This window comes from Paroedura picta, chromosome 6 (assembly GCF_049243985.1).
Source record: "Paroedura picta isolate Pp20150507F chromosome 6, Ppicta_v3.0, whole genome shotgun sequence".
In the NCBI taxonomy this organism is placed as follows: Eukaryota; Metazoa; Chordata; class Lepidosauria; order Squamata; family Gekkonidae; genus Paroedura; species Paroedura picta.
This window is the reverse complement of record NC_135374.1, coordinates 83,097,035-83,125,008: the sequence shown is the minus strand read 5'-3', so window position 1 is coordinate 83,125,008 and position 27,974 is coordinate 83,097,035. Positions and strand designations below refer to the sequence as shown.

Genomic DNA, 27,974 nt, shown 5'->3' with positions numbered 1-27,974 from the left:
AAAATATTACAAACAGCAAAACCAATAAGAACAGTCATCTCCACAACAACTCCTTAGCTTCCAACCACTAAAGATGTGAATGATAACTCTCAAGTAGCTTTACATCACCCGGGTGGAGAAAATCTGTTGTGGATTAATGTGAAGCATGTTTATGACACGTAATCATATGAGAATTAGTTTGAAGGGCTGGGTGCCTTCTCCGTGGGAAGGAAAATGAGCTGGAATAAGTACTGGATGGTGTGTCTTTTACTGGCTGTGATATAAGCAGTTTTGCCCGCCTCTTTTTTTGACCTACATACCTCTTGCTGATAGGTTAATAAGGAGTATGTGGATGTGTGGGTGTTATTATGACAGAGCCAAAAGTCTGCCTCGGTTAATTTGTGCCTGGATTTTAACTTTCTCCTCCAAATCTTTTCTTGTTGGAATAATACGGATGTTTCGGACAAATGCAGACTGGAAGTAGCACATGATTGAATGGGAAATTATATCGTTACCTGCTTAGTCTTTTTTTCTTTTAATTAACTTTTGGAAAGAGCCAGCTGTGTTTTAATACTTTTGTCGGACAAAGCCTCTGAGAGAGCGGAAGACGAGATCATGATGAAGTTAACAGTGGCCGTTTTGTGTACAGGCTGTTTTCTGCTCCATGTGTCAGGTAAGAAGCTATTGAACACTGTTCAGGTTGAGCTGCGGCTAAACCGAACTGTTTAATCTCGTTGTAATGGTTATTTTTAAACAGCATTCCTGTTTTCAGAGTCTTAGTTGTAAAATGAAAGATGGCTTGCTCAAGCATAATACAAGGTCTTGCTCTCCAGGTCTAGATATTTGTGATCAGACTGTTGTTCCTCTGTAGTAAAATGTACTCTGTGCATGGTCAGAGATACTGCCGTTCATGTATTCCAGCTCTAATCTTGGCATTTATTACTACCTATTTACCAGATTTAGGCCCTACTTTTCCACCCATTTGGGGCCACCAAAGAACATTATAAATGGAGTTCATAAAAGGAATTAAAGAAGAAGAAGTGTCTTTGAGTTGTCACTAAGTCATGGTAACCTCACCCATCAGGAATAACTTCCAGGCAAGAGAGGAGCATAGGTGGTTTGCCATTGCCTTCTTCCACATAGCTACTTCAGCCCTACTTAAGTAGTTGTAAGCATCTTGTGAACAGACTTCTTGACATAAGGGCGGGGGGGGGAGGTCAGCTAGAAGTTTAAAACAAAACAGTATAACTCAAGTGAATTGAAAGAATATAGTGGGTTTTAATTAGATTGTTGTTTAGTGTGGTGGGTTTGTATATCTTGCTGTTTTCTAATATAGTAAAATGAGTTACAAAGATTAGAATTCTAAGAAAAGGAGACTATCCAGGAAAGTAAGTTCCAGGCATAGGTCAAGCTGTTCTGTTATTGCCAGATATTGAACCAGAAAGAACTTTGGGTGTCTACTCTAGCCTGCTAAGGGTACTCCATGTGTTCACTACACTCTGAATGGCTTTCCGTACATCTGGCTGATTTATTTACACAGTTTGGTCAAGTACTGTAAACTTTTTTTGGTAGTTTTGTTGGATTTGGGTCACTGTTGCATAAACTATTTTTCTTACTGGGCTGAAACTAACCAAATAATTGTCACTTAGTCAGTGAATAAAAAAGAAATCTGAATGTGATAAGTTTCTTTTAGAAGTAAAATGGTGAGACATTAAGGTACATAAACCAAGATGAAATTCTACTATTCTTTAATGGAAATCAGTAGAGAAATACTGTCAAAATGCACTGTGTGGGTAACTTTTGCCAGGAACATAGCAAATAGAAAACACACTGATCCAGATACAAGACTGTCTCTGTATGTGGAAATTGGGCCTCAGCAATAATGAGGCAACTCCCAGTGTGTTTTCCCAAACAAGAAATTCCACATACCAGATTTAATGAGACTGTGTGGATTATCCTTCTTTGTCAGACTTGAATAAGACCTCATCTCAGGGCTACATTGCTAGTCTTTTAATGACTTGATTTGTTATATGAGAAACTGCCAAGCTTGACCAAATCACATGTTTTATAAGTATTAAAATTAGGAAAAGAAGATCAATTTTTAGGGGGAAATAGCCATTACATTCATTTAAAAATCTATGAAGACAAGTCCATCTAAGAAACTAAATCTCATAGTTTCAAAATGGAATAACCATGATTGTCTTTAATTCCTGTCATCAAACAACTTTAATTCATTTCAGTTTGGGTAACACTCTGAGAAGCCTGGATGAGCACTTGTCGGGGGGGGGGTATGTGTTTTTTAAGTACCAGAGAAGGGTGTGTGTGGACTGGAGGGCCCTTTGTGTCTTTTCCAGCTCTGCATGATTCTGATGCCAAAAAAGTCAGGTCTTCTTTACCTAGGCTTTCCGTAAATCCCAGCAACTCTGCTCAGTTTCCAGTGTCTGAAAACATTCTGTTCAGGCCATCCCCTGCTAGACAATTAACAATGTTTGAGGGATACATGCCAGATCCTTTGGCCCTAGTCACAAAGTCTCTGACCCATGTATCATATCAGCCCTAGGGGGTGTTCATGTCCTAGTTCTTTGAAGTCACACTAGCCCTGTTGTCCTGTTCTGACTATTCCCTTCATAACTGAACTGATGCCTCAGAGTGGTTACCAAATTTAGTGCTTGAAACTGAAATAATTTAGGCATGCTGTAATTGCCATAGGAGGGAATACTCACTATTGGGGCTGGTCAGCTCTGCTACTACAGGTATAATTTCTTATGGTATTGCTCGCGCATGCTGCTTAAAAATTTTTTTGGCACAACATAGATGCTAACAGGAAGGATAGTTTATATAATCACTCTTCTAAAGTTGTGTGGCTCACTGGGGGAGTTATCAGTGTTGTGTGTCTTCTGAGGTCCAAGCTTGAGGTCCAAGGCAGGATTATTGTAATCAGCCAACGCGTGGCTAGATCTTGACTGCTGGATCGAGTCAGTTTAAATTTAAACTAACCAATAGCATGTACTAGCAGGAAGATCTATTGTATATTTATTTATTTAGATTTCTATACCGCCCTTCCCTATGGCTCTGGGCAGATTATATAACATGTATATAAATTGGGGATTTTGGATGGATACTCTAGTTCAGTTTTAGTTCAGTTTTGACCACCATGCTGGGGTCACTATAGAGAGGTGAAATGAACTCCCAGTGTCCTGGTCTCTGAACCCACCCAGTAAAAATGGCAGGAGCATAGAATAGTCTCTCATTTAAGTGAAAAATGCTTATCAGATGGGTACTTTGAGGAAAAATGACAGGAGAACTTCTGTGGGCCTGACTGACACATCCGCTAAAACTGGCAAAGCAGCTTTCCTTTATGGCTTCCCTTTGACAATGCATACGTCTACCCTGAAGTTTTTCCTTCCAGTGCTATGAGAAAGCAATCCCATACTACAAGATTTCCAGGACAATTCCACTACAGAAAATAATTTATCAATATAATTCTCAACATGGCCCCATCTGTAGATACATGATCAGACAAGTTAGAGCTTTCTATGAACCTGAGAAAAACCTCAGGTTCACAGAAAAAATCTGAAATCTAAAAAAAAATTGAAGCAGTATCTTTAAGACAGGCCATTGTGGGGGCTGCTAGGCAGCTACAACAATATTGCCAGCCTGCAACGGTTTCTGTCAGTAAAGATGGGGAGCCCTTTCTAGGACCATTTTGATCTCCCAGTCTATTCCTGCACCCTGCCCTAGATGGGGAATATATCAAACATGTCCAACAACGAGTGGCAACTTGTTACCATGCAGTTTGTATGCCTGTGGTAGCTACCAGGCAACTTGATGCTGTACAGTATACCTGAGCCCAGAGGCAGCCTTCTCACAGCTTGCAAGACTTGGCTGGGCCTGACTGCAGCTACCACACAACTCCTCTGAAAGACTTGCTACCACATGACTTTGACAATTTGGGTAGGCTTTTCATAGGGGAAGGCTGCCAAGAGAAGGAAGGACAGAAAGTTGAAAGCCAGTGGAGTGGAGTGGAGTGGAGTGGAGTGGAGTGGAGTGGAGTGGAGTGGAGTGGAGTGGAGTGGCCAGAGTCTCAACTAGCATCTGAGAGACCCACAGTTAAATCCCTACTCTGCCATGGAAGCTTAACCATAGGACACTCACTATCTCTAAGCCTAACCTGCCTTTACAAGGTTGTTGTGACTATAAAGCAGAGGAGAGAAGAATGATATAAGCTGCTTTGAATTCCCATTGGTGGGAATAAATAAATAAATAATAAATAAAGCTGAAAACTGGGAGGCAAACTTTAAAAGATTGGTGGGAAAGTGAGAAGGAAGCAAGAAAGAGGGGAGTTCATAAGGATGCTAGGATAAGAGGTGCTGGGGGGAAGAAAGAGGAAATAGTGTGAAGGGATACAGTGGGAAATGGATTGACACCCCCCATAAATTGATATTTATAACTTGTACCAATCAATGATAACTCTCATTGGAACAAGGCTGTATAGTACATATAGAAGTAACACTCTCCTGTTTTAATGGTATGGAGGGATACCATGCAAAACTGTTTTGTGATGGAAAAAAGGTTCTGTTTACCAGCCTGTTTGCCATTCCTGTGATTGGCCAAATCATCAGATATAATCTGCTTCCTCTAGGGTAATTTGTCTTGGCACTGGGTCAAGATCTGAGGCCTTCCAAATTAATGGTGCTTCATATTTTAATTCAACAAACCAGCTTGTTAGACAGTCCTAGGATTTCAGTAGGTAGATTTATAAGAATAACTAAAGATATGTAAACAAAATGGATTATTATTGTGGTGGCAATCTTTATGGTATTATGACATGTCTTTTTTCTTTTGCCATCAAGTCACAGCTAGTTTATGGTGACTCAGTGGGTTTTTCAAAGAAAGAGATGTTCAGAAGTGGTTTGCCATTGTCTGCCTCCACGTCATAAAACTGATAGTCCTTGGAGGTCTCCCTTCAAAATACTGACCAAGGCCAAACCCGTTTAATTTCTGATATCTGCCAAGATGGGACTAGATGTCATAGATGCATGTTAAGACTGTAGCTCGCTATTTCTTAACTCATATGTTTACTTTTCACAATTGTGGAATTATGATTTCACCATGAATGCATTGTATAGAGTACCGAGACAGCATAGTCAATCCTCCTGCTCCTGGAAAGACTGGTGGTTTTGCACATAACATTTTGCTTGTTCCTGGGCAGTGGTCATTAACATGTTTTTTATTTGAAGAACACATACATTTGTTAATACTTGGTAAATACCAGATTCCACCACATCTGACCGTGATCTGAATTCTGAATCCTACCAGCCCAGAAGAGACTGTCCTGATATAGAACTGATTGAGAAGAGTCTTGATTGTTTTTCTCATCAAAACTATCTACCTTGATAGGCTCTAACATTTTTTCTTAATTTAGGAAGATTCACAATAATGAGCTAGGGAGCATGACTGTCAAGACGCCCATCAGAATATTGACATATCTTTTAATTTTAGGGGGATTTTTCTAAAGTGACTGGTTCTTGGTCAACAACAGTGCTAAAAGCAAGTTTCTGGGTTGTTGTTTTTTTATAAGACTGAAAATGAATTGGATTTTCTGCAGTAGTATTTCTATCATCATCTGAAGTGAAATTATTTTATTTAACCATATGTCTCACTATACTTCTGTCATTCGTAATGCCTCATTTTCTTGATTACATCTGTGATGGATAGACTGCAGATTGAATACAGTATTGGAAAGAAAGAGGTATGAATTGAATCTATAACCATGATTAATTTAGGAAGATTCCATTTGAGTTTTGATTCCACTTCTGAACTTCCTGTAGCTGATCTTCTTGGGGGGGAAATTGCCCCTTCCCACTATTCCAGTCTACTTCTTTCCTGCCCAGTTGTCATTTCTGTCAACAGCACAGAAATCTTACCAGTAGATTTCCCTCTGGTTTCTAGTTACTTTTCCATTCTCTTCTCAGCTCCCTTCTTTTTTCAATCCTCTTCCTCATGTCTCTATCCTTTCTGTATATCCTCCTACCAGCCTATTTCTATTGCGAATCAACCATATTCTCCTAGTGGAACTACAAATGGTATAGAGACTAGTGCCTCACCTACTGCCTCTGAAATGGAGGAGGCAACAGCATCAGGACCCTTGGCCTTCCTGCCCACCTTGCAGGCTGCCTCAGGGCATCTGTTTGACCAGTGTGTATGACCTAATATGACTACTGTTATGTTCTGGGCAGGAGCAGGTTTTTTTTGTTTCTTAACATTAATTTCCACAACAATCTTTGGAGACTTGTTATGGTAAAAGATGCTAGTTTGCACAGGACTACCCAATAAGTCATCTAGCTGAGCAAACCTACACTTAGCATCTCACATTTTCCTTTTTAGATGTATAAAGATAAATTTGAAGGATAAAAATATAGATAATATTTTGGAAAAAAAGAATTGCTGTCATGAAAAAAATGACATAATCCCCCCCTGCCCCCAAAGAGCTAGGGCTACCTAGATATTTTGGGAGTGGAGCCTGAATGCCATAGAGTCAACTATCCAAAGCAGCCATTGTCTCCACATGAGCTGAACTCTGTTGCCTGGAATTCAGGAGATCTCCAGCTATAACCTGCAGGCTGGCAACCCTAGATAGGACTCAACTAATGCTACTTATGCATGAACAATTTCATTAACCTGCTTTGAGAATTTACCCATAAACTCTAGTTGAATAAGATTAAATGTTCCAACTGTGGCCCAATTGTTTCAAATATAGCATATTTCCTGATAAGTTACCAGTTGGGTATTGTGATGGGAAAATGTCTAGTGAAGATTTATCTCTAAAAGTTTGCATCCTAGCATCCATCAGGGCTGATGATAAACATGCTCCTCTCCCTATGTGTGATAAATGTTCCTTATCCAGCTATACTGTCTTGAAAGATTTACAGTGTACTCCTAACCAAAGTTACATCTTTCTAAACATACTGACTTTAATGGATTTAGAAGGATGGAGCTGTGTTTAGGAATGCACTGCTACAAGTTCACATGGAGGCTTTATCAGGGGTAGTCAAACTGCAGCCCTCCAGATGTCCATTACTACAATTCCCATGAGCCCCTGCCAGCGAATCTGGAGGGCCACGGTTTGACTACCCTTGCTTTATATCCTCGATCTTCTAGTTGTGACTTGTAGTAATGTTCACATTATGATGACAACTGATGCAGCTATCAATGTGGAACATGCAAGGAACTTCCATGTCAAAAGTATAACTTATAAAATTATTCCCCAAAGACTAACAAAGGAATTAAAGCACATGGTATTTATAAACCCCTGATGTGATGTTTGTGTTCTTGTGACAGGCCAAGACTTTGACTTGTCAGATGCTCTAGATTCAGGTATGTATAACTGGAGAAGCAACCCCAGCTATTCAGTTGAACCATGGGATACAGGTGTAAATATTGATTTATTCTGTGAATTCCTCCAGTGAATACAGATGACTTATGGTTTTATGCAAATAAAAAAATGAACAAATGCATAGCATAATCCTCTTAATCTAACAGCTTAATAGCCAGATTCAGGTGGGTAGCCAAGTTGGTCTGAAGCAGTAGAACAACGTTTGAGCCCAGAGGCACCTTTAAGTCCAATGAAGTTTTATTCAAGGAAAAAGCTTTTGTGTGTGCAGATTTGTGAAGAATTGAGTGTGAACGCATCACTGGACTTAACTTTATTCAGCTCAATAGCCATTAATTAGTCCAAGGTCGCTACTAAATCCTGAATACATTTTTTCTTTATTTTGTAAAACGCCCATTCAATTATGTTTAATCAAACAAAAAAGCAAATTAAGTTAAATATATATTATTCAAATTAGGGACCAGTATATTAACCATATTTGATCATTTCTGCATCACATTTTTTGTTTTGTGAGGCATGTTTTATAGATAATTTTGGAGGGGGGGTCCTAAATTATTCTGTTGTGTTAGAACAAAATTCAAGTTCAATAACTACCTTAGAGACTAGCAAAATTTCCCAGAGTATATGCTTTTATGAGTCAAAGCTCATTCTGCCAGATTGAAATAAGAATGGGCGTCCATCATACCTTATATCCAGGTCAGAAGGTAGGAGAGGTGCATGTGCATTCATTTTATATGACACCTTGAACTCTTAACATTATCCTAAATGTTACAGAACTTGATTTTCCTTGTCTTAATTAATAAAGGTGGGAAATAATATTTAGTTAATCTGAAAGAGATGCTTCCTTTTTATGACTGGAAAGTCAGTGTGAGGGAGTAGTTGGACTGAGATCTGAAAGATGCTGGTTTAACACCCCTGGAGGTTCATTGGGTGAAATTTTGTTAGTCATTCTATCTGCCTAACAAACTTTACAGAACTGCTGTAAGGATCAAGTAGAGGAGAGAAGAACCATGTACCTTACCCTGAGCATGTTGGAGACAAAGCATGATAAAAATAGGTGAACTAACAACTGAAAGATGCAGTGATTATGATTTTTCTTCCTCAGTTACTAAAAAGCCTCCTATGACCAAAAAGCCACCAGGAGGTGAGTACCCAACCTCAGTCAGCCAAGTAAATGTACATGTCATATATCAGTGAATGAAGCCACAATGTGAATTTCATGCATACAAGTTCCCAGCCTTAACTGGGACTTCCCAATAGCTTTTGGACAATATCAGTATTTTTGGTAATGTAATAGCAATTCCAGATGTCTATGTAAGGCTTTCCAGATTTTCCATTTTATACTGAATTTTGATATTGACTTTGAAGTGCCCATCTTGCTTATCTCCCAACGTAAACCATGTTCAGCCTGGCTCATGAGATATAAAACTCTGGAAAAGGTCAAAAAGAGTAATTCATTGTGGATGGGAGCTATGGAAAAAAACAAAGACTGAGTGAAAATTTCATCAACTCCCAGTGGGAACTGAAGCATGGGGTGCAGTGATGCTGTATTTCTTTTGCTTCTCTTCCACAGGAGTATATGAGAAATCCCCTTCTGCTTAACAAAAAAAAAAAACCCTACAGGTGAAGATTTGGGCACCTAGCCATAAAAGAAGCAGCTGCTCTTTAGCTGGGTGGATAGCAGTGGAATTGTGTACCTGTGCCAATTTCAGAATGGCCAGATGTCCCAAATTTTACTTTGCATGTGTAGGCAATACATAAATATGTAGACATCTGGTTAGCCTGAAAGTGAGAAAGACACGTGGCGTGAGTGGAGAGATCCAAATTAATTACGGGGAACAGAGGAAATAACATTTTTGTATGTATCAGTATTAGAGTACTGACAAGGCATGAAATGATGTATCTCTCAAGTATATTTATTAGAAATTCTCTATGCTGTATTTCAAATTACCCAAGACATCTCACAAATCTAAATACCTAAAAATAAAAATATTAAAACAAAGCTATATGATAAAAAAAATCTAGCATTCAACAGTGAAATTATATATTATGGGGAGCCTTGCCAAAGCAAGTCAAAAGATTTGCATCTTAGACCCTTCCTGAAAGCAACATACCTGGCAGACTGTGGAGGCACCAATATGTTAACCTTTGGCCTCTCAGCTCGTCTAGTGAATCCTATACTTTTTATATCCCCAACTTTTTTGAACTTGCATGTACATCTATAATTTTGAGAGGGGGTGGTATGCATCACTCCAAAATGGCTGCCAATGAAGGTGGAGCCAAATGCAATACCTCCCTCCTCAATTTACAAAATAATTGCATGGCAGACTCACTGAACATGTGCAGCTGCCTTATTAAGAGTCTGGATATTTGACTGTCAAGGTTAGTATTACTGATTAAAACGTAAAAGCTGTGGGCTGATCTTCAAGTCTGAAGGAGGGGAATGGGATTCTATGCTTGAATGCTCATCTTTCCTTATGCAACAACACCCTGGACTCCGGAACAAAACTTCTTTTCTGCTTTGTCAAAGCATTTCATGACAGCCATTGGTCAGGTCCAAAAGGGAAATCTCACAATGAGTAAGGAAAGCCTGGGTGTTCACAAGTCCTCAGGATTTCTGAGTGGCTGGAGCTGCTACTGCAACCATGGAAAGCAGTTTCACAGGCTCCCCACTTGGACTCATGGAGCACAAAACTTGGTGGTAATGACTAACTAACAGATCTGGTTAACCACAGACCTCTGGAAGACTCAAAAACACTGGGACAAATATTTGAAATATTTATGAAACTGTTTATCTTTGAAACTCTTTGTAACTTTCCTGATTTTTTTAAAAAAATACTAAAAAAAGAAAAGAAAGCAGTTTCACTTGAATAAGGACAGCAACTAATAAGCCCTGCATTATAAAGGTCCTACCTGCATTTTGGAAAGCTGTTCAGATACCATTTCACTCATTGGTCAGCGCCACACTGGGGAATTCTGTTTTACAGAATAGTGCTTCTGTCTGACCTGGGCTGGGTCTGCACTCGTTGTTTTGGCTCCTGGTCCTACTGATTTCTATTTGATTCACACTCGGATCTTTCCAGAGATCTACAAGAATAATTTCTCTGACTTGAAAAAGTGTTAACCCACCGGCTATAATCCACACCCAAACAGATTCTTCTCCCTGGAAACTGGAAAAACCAGTTTTTGCGGGGGCTGATCCCTGAGACTTCCCCTCCTTTGTTTCATTAGTTTGTTGAGTGGTCTCTCCTGATTGGTTAGCTTCCAGCAGAAGCAGCCCCTTTAGCTTTCTGCTAAGCATTAATATCAGAAGTAAAGATGAGCTGTCCTTACCTCCAACTGTTTATTCCTTCATGGGCTTAGGGGACGGGGAGAAATGCTCCCCAGGGCCACCCTGTTTCTGGTCTTTTTTCAAAAAAGTGAAGGGAACGTTTTACAGTGGGATTTATTTGTTTAACAAACAACTGTGTGGAGGCACTTCATTTCATTTTTAAGGGGAAAAAAGCAGTAGATGTTGGGAATATAGTCCTCAGGCACAGAATCAGAACTGAGCTATAGTAGCTCCATTAGTAGCTATTTGTCATGCAATTACAACTTTATGGGTTCAAGGTTGGCTGTAGGTCTTTTTTCCTCATGCAGGAGTTTTATTTAATTGTTTGACTTTTGAAAATCACATGTTTTAAAAATGGTACATTTTTAAAACATGAGCTGTTCAAAATAAAAAAGACCCACAGCCAGCCTTGAACATGTAAAGCTATGGTTTCAAGGCAAGTGCTTTATTTCTGAACTCCCCCCTCCCCTCCTTCCCTCCCTCAAACACAACCACAGGTTCCTCTTTAGGTCCTTTTGATAGGAGTGATTACTGCATTAACTTAAGGGGCCAGGAAAAGCAGAAGAACACTTCCACAGCACAGAAGTTTAGACACAACCCAGTCAAAGCCGAAATGGAGGAACAGAACAAAGGGGCTGCTTCTGCCACTTACCAACTGATCAGGAGCAACCGCAGCACAATGTAAGTGCTGGAGGTGCGGCTGCAGAGTGGGGAGGGGAAAAGCTGAATGAAGCAGCCCACCTGCACCCAGAATAGAGTGCCATGGGTTTGCATTTCTCTGATGAAGCATATGCCATGGAATCAGTAGTTTGACTCCAGGGTAAATGCTCACCTGTGCAAATCCCAACTGGAAACCAGTATCAAGTGAAGAAGTCTTTTGTTGATGTGAACCCAACAAGCTGTAAAAGCCCAGTGCAGATAAGCCCCTGGATAAATTTTTTCGTGGAATTTCTTTCCAGCCTGCCACATTATATGGGAAGTTCTGGTTAACAAACATGCTTGCAACTTTCATTATGTGTTTACTATATCTGAGCTGGCAAAAAACAAGCCCGACGATCACCCGCATAGTGATCTCAAGTAGGATGATATACATTTCTTTCTAAAGAAAGAAAATGCCTGTTGAACTTATGAGAGTAAATATCTGGCAATATATGTCCTTTATAGGGAATCGCCCTAAACCTCTATATCCAACTCTGAGACCACAACCAGGAAGCCATGGAAACAGAGGTATGAATTTATTTCCATTGTTATAATTCCCAGAGGTGGTTTTCATCCTGGTGCATTTTGTTTCTTTGTGTGGATTTGTTTTTATCCATAATTTCAGTGGCCAGCATTTTAGCTTTTCAGCAAGTTTGTAGAAAGGCATGAATTGTTTTAGAGAAATGCTATTAAGATTTTTAGAATGCTTTCTTAATGCATCAGTTGGCTCTCAACCTAAGATAGACTGGAACAAGAATTCATTATAACAAAGGGCAAGAGAGGAGGTGGGGATGGGGGTGATGATGTTGAGACAATGGTGCAACATGCCTCCTGGTGATGACCAGGAAGGGCAGTAACAAAAACTACAAGACACAATTACAGCTTATATTACACAGCTTCTCTGAAACATGAAACATACAGATCTGGATTCTTTGTATTCTTTTGTTGTTAAACTGATTTCACCTATGTTTATATGTTTGATTTCTTGTAGATGATTATTTCGATTTAGGAGATGCAGTTGGTGGTAATGGTAAGCTTGTTTTAAGTGTCTGATAGCATTTCTTCTCTCTTTTTTCCCTACCCTACCCTTACACTAGTGAGCTCTGATGAAACCCAGTAATGCATATTTGACTTATGATAAACTAAATTTTATGACCGTAATGACTGGGGAAGGCACTGGCAAACCACCCTGTATTGGGTCTGCCATGAAAACGCTAGAGGGCATCACCCCAAGGGTCAGACATGACTCGGTGCTTGCACAGGGTATACCTTTACCTTTTTAACCCTTTTAAACTAAATTTTATAGAATCCAATCCTATGCTAAGTGCTGATTAGGAGGGATGTCAAGCAAAGACAAGAAAATGTAAGCTTTTCAACTTATTAAAATTATATCTAGGTATCTATTTCTTAACATGTCCCCATCTATGGATACTAAAATATGAAGATCAGAGCTGTGAACAGACAAGATATATTTTCTACAAATCATATTTTTTTCTTCTCTCCCTCTCTGTAAATGTGTATATATAGCAGTAGAAGCAGCGTACAACTACAACAACTACAACAGTATTGTCAAGCCTTCCAGCCTTAGTTTCTCTTCATAAAAAAGCGAGGGAAGGGGAGTCTTTGAGGGAGTACTGATCAGGTCCAGACCCTTCATACCACATGACTAATATAGGACTGGCTAACTTGTATATTAATATCATTGTTTTAAATCCATATTATGGAATTATTTTGTGTAAGAAGACATTTCTACTCCTGTGGGACTGACTGTCAGCAATTTTTATGGATCTCTTGTCTAGTTGCAGACTCTTCCTGCCCACCTATTTAAGTGGCATTCTTGGAAGGTGCCTGACTTTTCAGGAGCTGCTCAAGGACATGCCTTATGGTGCTTAGAATGCAACTGCATAAATACAGTAAGATGCCATCACAATGAAAACAATTTAAAGTTAACATTCATGAGACCCGCTATAAATCAGACTATTAACAGAACAGCTTCGCTCTAAAATCACCTTTAGAACTAGCAGAATAGAAAACCAGCACATTGCAACACAAACAACTATCTCCCCCTCAATGTCTTCCTGAAAAGCATTGCCTCTGGGAGGAGGCTTCATTCTCTGGCTTTAATTAGTCCCTTTCTACAGTTTACTCCTTCTGATGTCCTCTTAATCTTATCTTTGCCAAACACAGTGTATTTACTGTAGCAAAAGCTTCTCCAATCAATCAGCAAATAACACAATGTAAACCCTGGTCAAATTGTGACAAATTAGAGTCAGGAAGCCACTTACATTTTGTGCCTGCAGAAACCTGGGCTTCCAAACTAGGTTTTTGTTTATATAAATATCCAAGTTAAATGACCATGTTGAGAAGAAAAGAAGGAATCTGTAAGGCTGTCAGTACTTCTTCTTCTTCTTCTTTTTTGCCAGGACAATGTGGTGGGGGGGACACACACACACACAATCTTATTTATGAGCTACACTCAGCCAAGAAAATACACAATACATTTTTAACATCCGATGATGGCATTTCTATTACTATACAGTTTACTACACACACATTATATATATCTTCAATGCAACATTTATATTGAATGTGAATCCTTTACTTATATGGGGCCTTGTCTTGCCTGCTTTTCATGCTCTGTTGTCTCCATGGGGTGGGGTGGGGTGGAAGACAGAGTTTTAGACCTTTCTAAATCCATTGTCTTCAATGGACACAAAGGGGTAAATCTGCTAAGTATTGTCCTGGTAATTTAGTCTACAAATAAAAAGTCATATTCTGGAATACTTCCCAGTGTGCTACGGCAATAGCATGTAACTGTCCCGCTTCCAGTTTATTTTTTATGTCCAGTAGAACTGGCAAGGAGCCATGTGGGCTAGAGGTCAAAAACAAATCCCTGTCATACTGTGATATGAGAGTTGCCTTGCTTTGAACTAGACGTAAACAGGTGGAGTCATGAGCTGGCTGGATGACAAGATTACTGATCCCTCAGGAGATGGTAATATAAAGGAAGCAAGACATTAAATCATGAGTGTGGCCTCCTTTCTGGAGAAAAAATTATCCTTTCCCATGAGGATCTAGTACCTGGCCCTAGGTGATACATATCTGCTTATGTTATTATTTTGGTTATGCATTTTAACAAATATGGATTTGTCTTTCCTACTCACTTAAAAATCTTTGAATTGCTAGCATTTGTTCTCTGTATTTATTTACCTGCTGTACCGTAGATGATCACTTGAAACCTCAGCCAGATCCACGACCTCCACCATACCCAGGAAGACATGGTGACTCTGGTAAGAACAATTTCCAACTCTTTTTTTTTCATTCATTAGATATCTGATTATGTCACTCTTACAAGTTCAGGGGTAAGTTTTTCAATCTGAAAGGTGTTTAACATAGCAATGGGCAGGCCCAGGCTAAAGCCCTCATGCAGGTGGGGAGGCTATATGAGTGTGTCTCCGGGACCATGGGTCAGCATCCTGTGCTCATTCCACAAACAAACCTTGGAATGCTTGGCCCATCGAGCAAGGGAAGGATAAAAAGCCAGATAATCCCTGTAAGTCTTGAATTAGCTACAAATGATCAAGGCAGCAAAAGTACACATGAACATATGAAAATGCCTTTTGTTGCCTTATACTGAACTAGGGGCAAAGCCCGTTGTCTCCAAGAATACAACGGGCGCTAGAGCTTGGCAGTGGGAAGAGGAAGGGGAGGAGTTGTCCAGTCTGTAAGGGCATGGGGTTGTCATGTGTGTTGTGTGGGAGGTTGTGGTGGCATGGTGACAAATGAGGCCATGGGTGTGGAGATATGGGTGTCAAGAACCTGTGGTGTGGAATGTTCATTGAGTGTGGGAGAGGACTGACCTTTGGGAATTGTGGCATAGTGGTTACAGATGGGCTTTCCAGAGCCATGTCCTAAGATATGTAAAGGGAAAATCAGACTGGAGACTCTTCTTAGGGGAAGATTACATGGCAACCAATTCCCCCCAGTTCTGCGTCATTTCCCTTCTTATGTGCTTTAGGCCACATTCACCGAAATGCCCCTCTGCCCTAATACACATGGGGTAGTCACAGTACACAGGTGTCCACCCTGTTCCTTCTGTCTCCCATATTTTCACTGTTGGTAAAATGTTATGTGCCCACATGCTTCTTTCATGGTTGCTCCTTAGAAGAACGGATTTTTGTACCCTATTGCTTACTACCCAAAGGAGTCTCAAAGCGGTTTACAAACACCTTTTCCATTTGTCTCTCCACAATAGTCAACCTGTGAGGTATGTGGGGTTGTGCGAGATCTGAGAGAACTGAGAATGGGCTGCAGTGACCCAGCAGGCCTCACTTGTCTCAAAGCATTTTCCAGTCGTCTTCCCCTTCTCTCCCCATAGCAGACTCCCCATGAGGGAGGTGGGGTAGCGAGCCTCACAGGGAAGCTGGCAACACTAAGAGGAAGACTGTCTGTGCACAGCAGTCCTGACCTTAGTAAGGTTTTTAATATTGTTTTTTTTATTTGCCAGGCCAAGGTTATTTGCCAGTTACTATTTCAGTTACTATGTGTCTCCAGACATTTACTTGTTCTCTATTTAGTTTCAGGCTGTAAATATTTATTTAGATCTTCCTGCACTTTCCAGACTCACAGGACTGATGCTGGTCTGCCTGTCTGTGCCCCAGAATACAAACAGTTGCTGATAAGGGCTGGCCATAACCCATAGGCCAGGAGGGACACTCCTGCACCACTCCCTACCAACTGCAGGCAAAAATGGCTCATTTGAAGGCTGGACTCTGAGGCATTGTACGATTTTGAAGTCCCACCTCCAAACCTCCAGGGATATTTCCAACCCAGGGGTAGCCAACCTACAGGTGTGGCCTGGAGAGCTCCTGGAATTACAGCTCACCTGCAGAGTATAAAGATCAGCTCCCCAGGCAGAAAGGGCTACTTTGGACAGGGTTGTGGTAGAGAAGAAACATTTAAGGCTTCCCACACAGGTTGTTGTTGAATTGAAAGACTTGAGGCCTACTGCACAGGGTTGTTGTGCAGATGAAACAGGAGACAAAAGAGCCAGCTTCCTCTGCAGAATAACGCTGTGCAGGGGCCTCAAATCTGCAGAGAGTTGCAAAGAAGAAAGACACATGGCTTGGCTGTGTCTAACCCCCGGCCAGAGCAGTATTTTAAGTGAGAAGGGGCTTTTCTGTAGCCTCCCTGTCAGGCAACTGTTTGGCAGAAGGGGAAATTCCCTCCCCCCCCCTTCAAAAGGAAGGCCCTCAGGCTCCCCTGCGTTGCTCTTGGAAAGGCCTCCTCCCCTCAGTCAGGGCCTGTCAGAGGCTCCTTCACAGCAGTACTGAAGGGGGGGGGAGGGGAGCACTCTGCAGCCTCCTGCCAGCTCTGTCTGGGTTCTGAGGCAATTTACAGTTGGACATGACAGTTAGGACAGCCTTGGGGCAAAAAGGCCTGGCACAGCCTGTCCAAGCCTCTGTTCTCATCCCCCTTGGCAGCCCTACTGACCTCCTCTCCCTTTGGTAGTCAGGAGCAGACTGGCAGCCAGACTGGGCTGGGTGAATGGAATTTTGGTCTGTCCTGGTGAGGGGCCAATAGGAAGGCACTTTGCGCACCTTCCCATTGGCTGCTTGGCCCTGGATGAAGACTCGGAGGGCCCAATCAGGAGCCGCTTCGCAGCTCCTGATTGGGCCCTCTGAGTTTTTATCCTGGACAGGGCCCGCCCTAACTCCTCCCCAGGTGGCCTTACTCTTTTATTTAATAGGACCCTGTCCTATTTAAAGATTAGACTACTGGCCCATCAAAGTCAGTATTATCTACTCTGAATGGCAGTGACTGTCCAGGGTGTCAGAGATTTTTCACATCCCTTAACTACCTGATCCTTTTAACTGGTGGTGCCAGGAATTGAACCCAGGACTTTCTCCATAACAAGCAGGTGATCTATCTCTGAGCTATAGCCCCTATCCTAAAGTCTATTTTTATTTTCTAATTCTGCATTTCTCTTTCCCCATTCTCATTTGTCCATATATTTTTATTTATTTAATTAATTTATATACCACCCTCCCTGGAGGCTCAGGCAGTTATCTTGCAGCAGATAATGAATACCTACCTTCTGAGGTAGAGAAGGGGACATTCTCTGCTGCACACACAAACATAGGCACATTGGCAGCTGAAGTCACATGACTGTTCTGAACCAGTTCATCATGGACTCAAAGAGGTAACCTGCCTTTGTGGTAATATTGCCAAGAAACAGAGGATTCAGTGGCATAGGGTGGCCTGCATAAAGCCTCACTGAATGTAACATACCCCATAGCAGATACTGGGAGTATAGAAGGCTAGCAAACTGACAAAGCTTGAATGGTCCCAAGAGGAGGAAGGCCCCAGTGTTGGGCAATCCTGGATAGGATAGAGGACTCATCCATCTTAGTCACAGCTCTTACCTTCTGGCCTTTGACTCCTTCCTCTAATGCCATTGTTTACTTAGCATGCTTACTTAACCCTGAGCAACTGTTAACTCTGCCATAAAGTAAAAGTGCTGGCAATATTGACACAGAAATCTTTTAAATAATAAATTTTGTTCTTGACAGCATTAACTCTCTGTTGTGAGGGATCACATACCAGTGGTTTTGTTTGTTTGTTTGAGTATTAACATTCCAATAGACACCTTTATCTTTTTTAGATAAGCAGAGAACATTTTGGGCAATATGCCAGGACTAGCCCTAAGACCAGCACTATGAGGGCCGTTTCTGTGTGGTCTAAATAGTTGAAGCCATGTCTCTTGGAAAGATAGGCTAATGCCCTGCTTGTATCTTTCTAGGTGCTTTTAACGATTTGGATCTGAATGATGGGAAGCCTCTGCCTCCAAGGGGCCCAGGTGATGTACACCCATCTGAATTCCTTCTTTCAGTTCACAGTCCCTTTTACAGCAGGGCAAAGTAGTTAGGGGATGGTGGAAAGGGGCTGCTGCTCTTTAGAGCTCCATAAACACACACAGAACAGTTATAGCTAATTCAAAATCGGTAAGAACACAACTGAGAAGTTATTATGGAATAAATTTGGGGGTAATCATGGTTTGTTACAAGCGCCCCCCCCTTTTTTGAAGACTTGTTCAGACTATTTTACATGTCGTGGCTTTGAACTTCAAAATGTTTGCACTTACGTTGTCTAAAGAAAGACACAAGTATGCCAAGAACGTGATAGCAGCTGAGAATGTCTGTGTCTTTCTCACAAGAGGTAGATGACTGACTCACATTACAAAGGTATTCACAGAAATAACTGGCAAGTTATTCACGGCAGAAAACTGTTAACCCAGGAAGCGACTCTGAGAGGGTTGTGATATGAAAACAAACCTCCTCCTGTGAATTACAGCACTGAAAGGCTGCTATTGTATGTTTCAAGCGGCTGAAAGCAGACAGGAATCTTGTTGCAGCATTTTGTGAGGCTTGAAGCTTCTGAACCCTCTTCAAAGGCAGCCCCACTTACACGGTGTTGTGGCAGTTCAGCTTGGATGATGCAGAGTGTGAACCTGTGTGGCTAAATGAGCAGAGTCTAAATGAGGGGCGGGGCAGCTTGTGAGTTATACTTAATTGAAAGAAGGTGCAGCTGGCAACTCACCAAGCTCTTTATCCATCAGCAAGAACCTCCCCCAAAGCTCTTAACTTGATCTACTGAGGAAAGCTTAACCCCCATGGAAGTCTGGCAGTCAATACCAGCCACAAATGCAGCTTTGTTGTCTTGTCTGGATTAAGATTTGGGTTGCTTTCCCTCGGCTGCTTGAACATGGCTGAGTTGAGAACAGTGACTCATGGCTGCTTCTGTAGACACTTAGCGAGTGAAATGCAAAACTGGGATCATCAAGATACCATCTGAATCTCCAGACGATCTCAAGCCAAAGGTCTGACATAAAAGAAAGCACTGAGGATAAAAAGGGACTTTTGTGGCACCTTCTTGTCTCGTTCAAACTAGTTCACTCTGCTTCTCATATGCAAAATCTTTGTTTCCTGTCAACTAGAAAAGGACAGAAGCAATGATGATTACAGTTGATTCCCCCCCCAAATATCATGGCTGACCCAATCAAATGCTACTGACAGATGTAACAATATCAATGATTGCTTATCCAGAGATCATCACCTGTGCTGTTTCAGTCCCAAAGCCAAGTCTGAAGCAGATCAAGGGAAGATGTTTCTTGCAGAAAATTCCTTTGGCTGCTCAGCATTCCAAAACCAATGGATTCCTCTAAACCAGAAAAGTTGGAAATTAAAATTCTCATGCATTTCAGTAATCATATGTGTATGCAGCCTTACAGATGAAGTCTCATTTTGCCTGCCAACTCTGCCATTAGTTTCCTTCTATTAAAGATTAAGCTGCTGAGGGAGACTGGAGACAAAGTGGGACCAGTTCTCTGACCATGTTACCCAAGCAGGGGAGGCCCTGCACATTGCAGGGGCTCAGTGTGCTCCTGGTCATCAGGGGCCCAGAAAGCAATGGGCATCCCATCCTGGAGCCAGACTGCTGCTGGCTGTGTCCCAGCTGAACATCCCGGGTGTCACTGTGGGGCTTGTAATCGGCTAGGCTTGGGAAACCTCGAGTTTGGCATTTCAGAACATGTCCAGGTAACCTTGGTTGTGGTGGTGTAGTTCTTTACTGGGTAAACATCACCTGTTAAATTTTTCTTTTCCCTAAAACCCTGCTGTCGTCTCTACTCCAGGTGGGAATGAACACATTTCAGCTAATGGAGGAAATACTGGTAAGGTTGGGTTTGCTGAGGGGCACTAGAACAGTGACAAAAGGAAACTCTTCATTTTGTATAATTTGTGGTACTGTACATGCTGTGTTTAATGTGCTTGCATAGACTATTTCTACCAAACTTTCTGATCACATCCTTCTCAAATACAGTTTGACACCTTCAGTATTTCAGCAACTTTCCATACTTCTTACAAATAATCCTTGATAGCAGGCAAATTTTTCTAATTCACAATTTCTTCTTTATGTTTTATATTATTTAGAAGGCACATGATATAGCACTTGTGCCATGTTGTATCTTTAAGCAGCATAATGATCTAGGAAACTCTACATCCTAGCTTAGAACTCCATGTGGCATATTTAATCTCTAGCATTCAGTATGATCTAATTTTATTTTGTAACGGAATCGGGTACCACTGATTCAAGATTTTTTTAAAAATCACCAAATACCTCTAAATTGCCTTAAGAGAGGGAAGGTTTGGGATAAGTTCCTGAAAATCTGAACTGCAATGGCTGCATCATATTAATTTAATGTTATTTAACTACACTTACTATGTACACTTTCAAAAGTATTGATAATATGGTTGGATCCAATGACTACTTTTTATATTTTCCTATGGTACAGAAAGACCTCCTCAGCAGAAATGGGTCCTTGGATCCAACCCATTATTTCTAATTGTTATTCTTTGACTGATAATTTGAAACTAAAGGTGAAAATGAACATCTTTGTCTTGTAGACATTATCTTGACATAATCTAAATTTATCAGAAAGAGTGTTTTATTTTAAATTTTGAATACTTCATTTTACATAATTTCTCCATATGATGTGATTTAATGAATACTCTTTAATTTAATGAATACTGTTGTGACTAGACCATCCAGATCTATAGTATTATTATTTTCTTTGTTTTTAAATGCACAATATTCTAAAGAATTGCTCTACAATATCTTACACATTCTATCCACTAAAATAGAGTAGGCTTGTTACAACTAAATAAAATGTGTTGTTTCCCTCTGTAGCTGATGCTACTAAGACAGCTCAGATAACATCACCTGTCGTGTCTATACTTGTGCTGTGTGCCATTGGAGGACTAGTTGGCTATAATGCCTACAAGAAGAAGAGATACTGTTTTAAACCAAGAGGTAGGATCACCTAAAGCAGTTATGCACTAAAACTAACCTTGCATGCTATGAATGAAGCAGCACTCAAAGAAATTTCAAAACTGGGTAGTTATAAGTAACAGCCCTGTCTGACTAACTGACTTGGTCAATTCATAGAATCATAGAGAGGTCATATAGATAATTGTCCAGCTCCCTGCTCAATCCAGGATCAGCCTAAAGCATTGAAGAAAATTTCTGTCCAGCTGCTGCTTGAAGACTGCCAATGAGGGGGGTGTCGGTCACTACTTCCTTAGATAATTGATTCTGCTGAACTACTCTGACTGTGAAACTTCCCCGTCCCCGATATCTAGTGATATTGTTCTCCACAAACCTATTAGTATAGGTCCTATCTTCTGCTGCCAACAGGAACCTTTCCCTGTCCTTCTCCAAGTGGCAACCTTTCAGATACTTAAAGAGAACCATCATGTCCCCTTTCAACTTCTTCTTCTCCAGGCTGAACATTCCCAAGTCTCTCAGACTTTCCTCATATGGCTTGGTCCCCAGGCCCTGGATCATTCTTGTCACTCTCCTAACCATCTCAGTTTTGTCTATGTCCTGACCTAGTATTATTTATTCTAACCGACAGCTAGACTTAAGAAAAGTCCCAGAGGATCAGACAAGAGGTGCATTTAGTCCAGGACTGTTTCCCATGATGATCAAATGTCAGGTTCCCACCTACAGCTATGTGCCAGGGTCCTATTTGGTTGAAGCCCTGAACCCCCCTTAGCCTCAGAGAAGATTGATCACTATACCTCATATCCTTAATTCTATTCCCTTCTGAACTGGGAGGGAGCTAGAGCTCATACTTCTTCCTCAGCCTCTGCTGTAAAGCCTTTTAGGACTTAGAAAAGCCTGGAACAGCTGAATGGCCTCTTTCTGCCCTAAAGCACCATGGGAGCATAACCAAACCTGAAATGGACCAAAAGAAGCTTCTGAAGCAATCTCTTCCCAGTTGTTCCCCTTCCCTGTTTCCAGGGTGGAGCTTCTTGTCTTGCTGACTGTCTGACAGCTGGCTGTCAAATGGCCAAGTGTAATTGGCTGAATGTTACATGGGCAGTTGCTATGGATCAGCAAGATGGCACATGGACCTTTGCAGGATGGTTGCACTAGACCTCGTGGATTCCAGGCATGACAATATGGGGTGCTGAGAAGAGGTGGGGGTGGGGATCTGATATTGTCTCAGATAATACTGACAACCTTTAGAAGCCTAAGCAAAATCCACAAGGAGACATAAAGGACAAGGCTTCTTCTGTTGTTGCTCGTAAGCACTTGGTGTTAAGAAGTACACTGCCTTTGAACATGGAGATTGTGTTTTGACAAGATGGAAAACAGTGATTGATAGATCTATTTTCTATGAATTGTTTAAACTTCTTTTTAAATTCATGTAAGCTGGTGAGCATCATCCTGAATCTATTGCCCATCAGTTTCTTTAGGCTTTCATCTCCTAATGATTGGAGAAGAATATAATTTTGTCAAAATAGAGATGATCTAATTCTCACTACTACATTATTCTTAGCTGAAGAATGAATAGTAGAGGGGGGGGGGGAACAAGCCAAAATAATTACCAGTATTTGCCATTTGACATCAAGGCAACATCTTATTTTGTACTCTGCATTCTTACACACATTATTTCCTTCAGTAGCATCTGAATGCACTTGTGTGCTCTAGGACAGGGGTAGTCAATCCGTGGTCCTCCAGATGTTTGCTGGCAGGGGCTCATGGGAATTGTAGTCCATGGACATCTGGAGGACCACAGGTTGACTACCTGTAGGCAATGTTAATTGACACTGATCACAGGAAATTATGCCCACTGGCTTGGATCCAATGGACAAGTGTTTTCCCACGGGTGCAACAATTTTCAATAGAATATGACTTTCTAGCTTCACCTTCACAGCAGACTGAAATGCTCCCCCAGTCCTACTCCTGGCCCCCCCGTCTTCCAGAAAAAGTATTTTGGACCACTGTGGGTAGAGGAATGTGAAAAAGTCACCGTCCGTAGACGGACAATCTTGTGCCTGCAGAAAAACTTTGGTGGATCCAAGCCAACATATCTGAGAGCATCCTTGTTTGTTAGATTAAACAAAACCCTCAAGGGTTTTTTGCATAGCGTTTTTCAACTTTCTTTACCTTGAATTTCCACCTAAAGAAGCTTTTTTAGGTGAGGCAGTGAAGCTTCACCATGGTTCTTTGGATCCTTCCCAGTATGGTTTTGTAGCCTTGACCTTTGACAGTATATAAGGGTTTGCACTTTACAGAACTTATCAGTATAGTCTCAACAATGAATTGGTTTATAATGAGTGCAGTGCACAAATTCATTGTTCCTTATGAGTAACTATAGAATCTGATATGAATATGGGATTCTCCAAAGTGCAAAGGCAGATGCACAAAATTGGGGAGGGGGGGTTGTTGCTCAGGATTAAGGTACACATGTCTCATTTTAAATCATGCATTTTGAAATTCTAATTTGACATATTTTTTATTTTAGATGGAACAGTTGCCTAAATTATCAGGCAAGAAAAAGTCCCAGATTCTACTGTGCAATATGAAATTTTTATTGGCTGCAACTCGAAAACAATAAGCCTTTCAAAACCAGAACAATTAATCATACACAGTGTTGACGGAATTCTCCATTAACATGGCAAAGAATGTTTCAGATTCGAGATTTGTTCAACCTTTATATATATATATATATATATATATATATATATATATATATATATATATATATATATATATATATATATATATATATATATATTATGAAGGGGTAAACTGAATGTGCTTAGTTTTTGTTTTTATGCAACCTTTACAACAAGGGAATCTTAGAAACATGGAATGCATTTCAGGCACTTGTGTCAATTGAAATATTTACTGTTCAATTGAATTGTATTTTATCAAGATACATAGCCCTAAAAGCCCATCTCCCTTACACTATGATACAAATTTCACAGAAACTAATTTTCAGGAAATGATTCCAAGTAATCTAGGGAAATGGCAGGTAACTAGACTCCTATTTAATGATTCCCTTCTGGATTCAGCCCTTATATAAGCAAATCACATTGTGCTATACTACAAAAACAAAAGCAGTTCTACCAATTGTCAGCCCATCTTGCTAGCTCTGAGATGTCCAATCACATGAAAAAAAGTGATCAACTTTTCTTAGTGATGGGGTGAAAAACAAAAACAGCCTGTTACCCATATGGAAAGAGCTCTGGATTAGAGCCATTGATTTTTAAAATGTAGAATGGGAATACAGAAGTTTAGGTTCAACCAGCTTTCCTGCTAGTTAAAACAGGTGGAGGGGCTGCCTTTAATTGCTAAGATGGCAATCATACAACTTGCATGGACAAAAATCTATATGACATAGGATTTATGGTAAGGAAGAACACTCTGAGAACTTGACAGAAAAAAACTGGCTGAATTCTTCTAACATATGAAGCACAGACATTTCTCACCTTTCCTGATCATCTCTTTTAAAGTAAGTCTAGCTCTTTAGGACTTGAATGAGTTGTAAATTGTCATTATTGCTACAAGTTCATTTGTTGTATATATGATCTGTAAAATTTATGGGGAAGCTCAACCTCTTGTAGCTATTTTGCTTACTTTTATAAACTGCATCCAAATAATTGTGTCAAGTGAATACTCTTGTATTAAGGGAAAATACTTGGAAAAATGAATATATTGAATATTAAAAGAACACTGAAAAGAGATCAATATGGACTTTTTTCCCTTTAGCCACCCTTCACAGTGGACAATTCCTCACAATATCCCCCCTTTCAGCCACTGAAGTTGTTTGCTCCCCATAACACTGTCTTCCACTCATGCATGAATTGTAGGTCACGAGTTTTTTTTCTGCTGAAACCCCTGCTTATTTTAGAACACATACACACACCCATATTTTCAGGTATGGTGTTGTTGGGCTGCTGTTTTCTCATGGATCTGGCAGGTAGACCTCATGCTCAAATTAAAGGAACACTCCCCTTATTTCCATTTTCAGAGTGAACTTGACTTCCTACCCTCACCAGAGATTTTTTTGTCTCACAGCTGTCACCGACACTATACAAGATTTTACTGGGCAAGTCTTAGCACTACTCTTCAAAACATAAATCTCACTTTTCCGGTGTAGATTGACAAGCATGACAATCATGTACAACAGTGCACAAGTATGGGTGCCTTCTAGTACTGAGCTTTTCGGCTTCAGCACTATCCATGATGCCCACCCCCCAATAAAAAAGGGCTGTAGTATTATGTTCTAGAGGGGTGAAGAAGCATAAGAGCATGACCACAGCAAATGAGACCTTCATCTATATAAAAGGAAACCATAGCTAATAGCTGGGGGAAACCACATTAGCTCTTGCTGTTTGGGATTTAAGTTGTATCTGAATCAATTGATACCCTGATAGCCATAGAAAATCCCCTCCATGTGTCTTCTTTTATTTCATCTTATCTATGATTCAGGTAAGATGACAAATATTCTTATATGCTTTCTATAATATTGGAGCGATGTATAACAACAGTTCTTTGCCTTTGGGATAAAAAATAATGTTGTAAATGTGTTCTGTTTGATGAGTGTATATGAGTCTGTATAAAGAAGAGTCGGTTTTGTAGCCCATTTTTTACTACACAAGAGAGTCTCTAAGTGGCTTACAATCATCTTCTCTTCCTCTTCTTACAACAGATACCCTGTGAAGTAGGTGAGGCTGAGAGCGCTGACAGGACTGCTCTGTGAGAACAGCTCATACAGGACTGTGACTAGCTCATGGTCAACCAGTTGACTGCATGTTGAAGACTGGGGAATTAAACCTGGTTGGCCAGGTTAGAAGCCACTGCTGTTAGCCACTACAACAAGCTGGCATCTAAAGTTTTAATGTTCTTTCACTGCTGTATATAGTCCTGTTCACATTTTACAGTGAATGCACATACATCTGTTTGTAAGAAAGAGATACTGCATATTTAACTCATGAATTAACCTGGGGTCCCAGTACCTGGATACATGTGTGGCTTATATTACCACTCAGATGAACATACTTGCTTGCACCATGAGCATTATTCAACACATACACAGAACAACCATGTGTATCTTGTACTTGGACTGTATGTGCATTCACCATAACTTGAACAGGGCTAATGTGTTCTCAATGAGAGTTAATTATCAGATGATGATCTCTATATCACTGCTGTGCTTAAGTACTTTCCAGAGCTTTTAGAAGGTAACTCTCACCCTATGGTAAGAGGATGAAGCCTGTGTCTAAGTGTGAGGGAGACTGAAGAAAGGGCAGTATGGAATGCACAGAGAGATAAACAGATGGCTGAAGATGGGAGTTGCCTGAATCACCTTGTAGGGCAAGGTTGCTCTCCCAGAATCTGATGCAGAATAGCAGATCTGTTGCTTTGGCACGGTGCCTGTGCTTCATTTGCATGCCTGTAAATAAAAGAAACAACATACAACTGCATTGCTCTCATATCCATAGAAATCCAAGCCCATATATCATGGCTATGAGATCCACTGCCATTTGGAGAAGTGGGGAGTACAAAAAGGAAAACAATACCATAACAACCATTAGAATACCACAGTTGAACTTTGCTGCATAAGGGCACCATGTGTCTCCTGCAGAGAGCAAGCTGCAAATCTTAGGAGGCCCTCAGAAATTTGAACAAAGGCCCTGAAGATTCTACCAGCAGCCAGCCTCTTCTCCCCACTCACAATAGCTTCTGACAGCCCCAGAGGAGGAAGGGTTTGCACAAGTCTGCCTCCCTCAGGAAGAAATCTTAGATTCCTCCTTTGAGCCTTTACAGTAAATAGGCATCAGTCTAAAATTGAGGACTTGGTTGATGGCCATCAGGCAACAAGTTTCATCAAACCTATGCCTGAGGTCTTGTATGACAGAGGTGTGCCATAAAATAACTAGAGGCTGACATGCTGGTTTTATGTCCTGATTTTTTATTTTACGTAGCTCGAGGGGCCTGTGATAATATTGCGTACCTGGGACAGCAGTCAATTCTACCAAACTGGTAGATTCATGGCTGCCGATTTATTTTTGTCTAGCTGTCCTATCTTTGCATCTACTTTCCGCTACTAGTCAACCCTTCCCCCAGAATCTGCTAGCTTAATAAGTTTCAAGTCAGCATTTGGACTGTTGAAACATTTTGACTTTACACGGAGAAAACTGGAGGCAAAGTGAAACCACTGAAACTCAACAAAACACTTGGGAGGGGAGAAATGATGCAAGAGAAGAAAGTGCCCCCAAAAGAGTTTACCCTGGATATAAAGTGGAGGGGAGATTTCCTCTAAAGCGGTCACACTTGCCAGTGGAAATTCAGCAGAATGGAGTCCTTCCACCGTGTTAAAGCACAGCAGGGCTCGGGCCTCGAACAGGTTGGGACTCGGTCCTGGAAGCTGCAGGGGCAAGGTGCCTACAGGTGGAGCGAAAGGAGGTCTTAGAAGCGGCCACCACTGCACGGGCTCAGACTTCTGCCCCTCCACCCGGGGCTGCGGATGCCTCCTTGAACGCCCTGGCGCGACCTGTTGGTTGGCCGCCGCTTCATTCCTCCTCCGGTGGGGCTGAGGCGGCTGCGACGCCGCGGTCCCTGCGAAAGCGGCCTCCTCCTCGCTCCCGAGCGGAATGCAGAGAGCCCACCGCGCCGGGGATGCCGGAGAGCCGGCGAAGGAGGGGCCGCCTCCGG

General features: G+C 41.1%; 1 protein-coding gene and 1 long non-coding RNA gene across 2 annotated transcripts; one reads left to right on the top strand and one right to left on the bottom strand.

The window, feature by feature from the left end:
* The first annotated feature begins 219 nt into the window (after window positions 1-219).
* Window positions 220-23,929, top strand: XG (Xg glycoprotein (Xg blood group)). The gene is made up of 10 exons (XM_077343327.1): window positions 220-652; window positions 7,321-7,356; window positions 8,478-8,516; window positions 11,868-11,930; window positions 12,394-12,432; window positions 14,627-14,692; window positions 18,205-18,261; window positions 20,095-20,133; window positions 21,150-21,272; window positions 23,776-23,929. The coding sequence occupies exons 1-10, from the start codon at window positions 595-597 to the stop codon at window positions 23,790-23,792; spliced, it is 537 nt and encodes a 178-aa protein (XP_077199442.1). The 5' UTR covers window positions 220-594; the 3' UTR covers window positions 23,793-23,929.
* LOC143840164 (uncharacterized) lies at window positions 17,104-27,972 on the bottom strand. Its single transcript, XR_013232054.1, has 3 exons — window positions 27,549-27,972; window positions 26,626-26,712; window positions 17,104-19,622 (listed from the first exon to the last, which is right to left on the bottom strand). It is a non-coding gene; the product is annotated as an uncharacterized LOC143840164 (long non-coding RNA).
* Window positions 27,973-27,974: the final 2 nt, after the last annotated feature.

Excerpts from the sequence above, each read along its gene's own strand:
- XG (XM_077343327.1), top strand. The coding sequence starts at position 595 with ATGATGAAGTTAACAGTGGCCGTTTTGTGTACAGGCTGTTTTCTGCTC. Across the intron at positions 653-7,320 it reads TTTTCTGCTCCATGTGTCAG|GCCAAGACTTTGACTTGTCA; the intron begins GTAAGAAGCTAT and ends TTCTTGTGACAG. Across the intron at positions 20,134-21,149 it reads AGCTAATGGAGGAAATACTG|CTGATGCTACTAAGACAGCT; the intron begins GTAAGGTTGGGT and ends TTCCCTCTGTAG.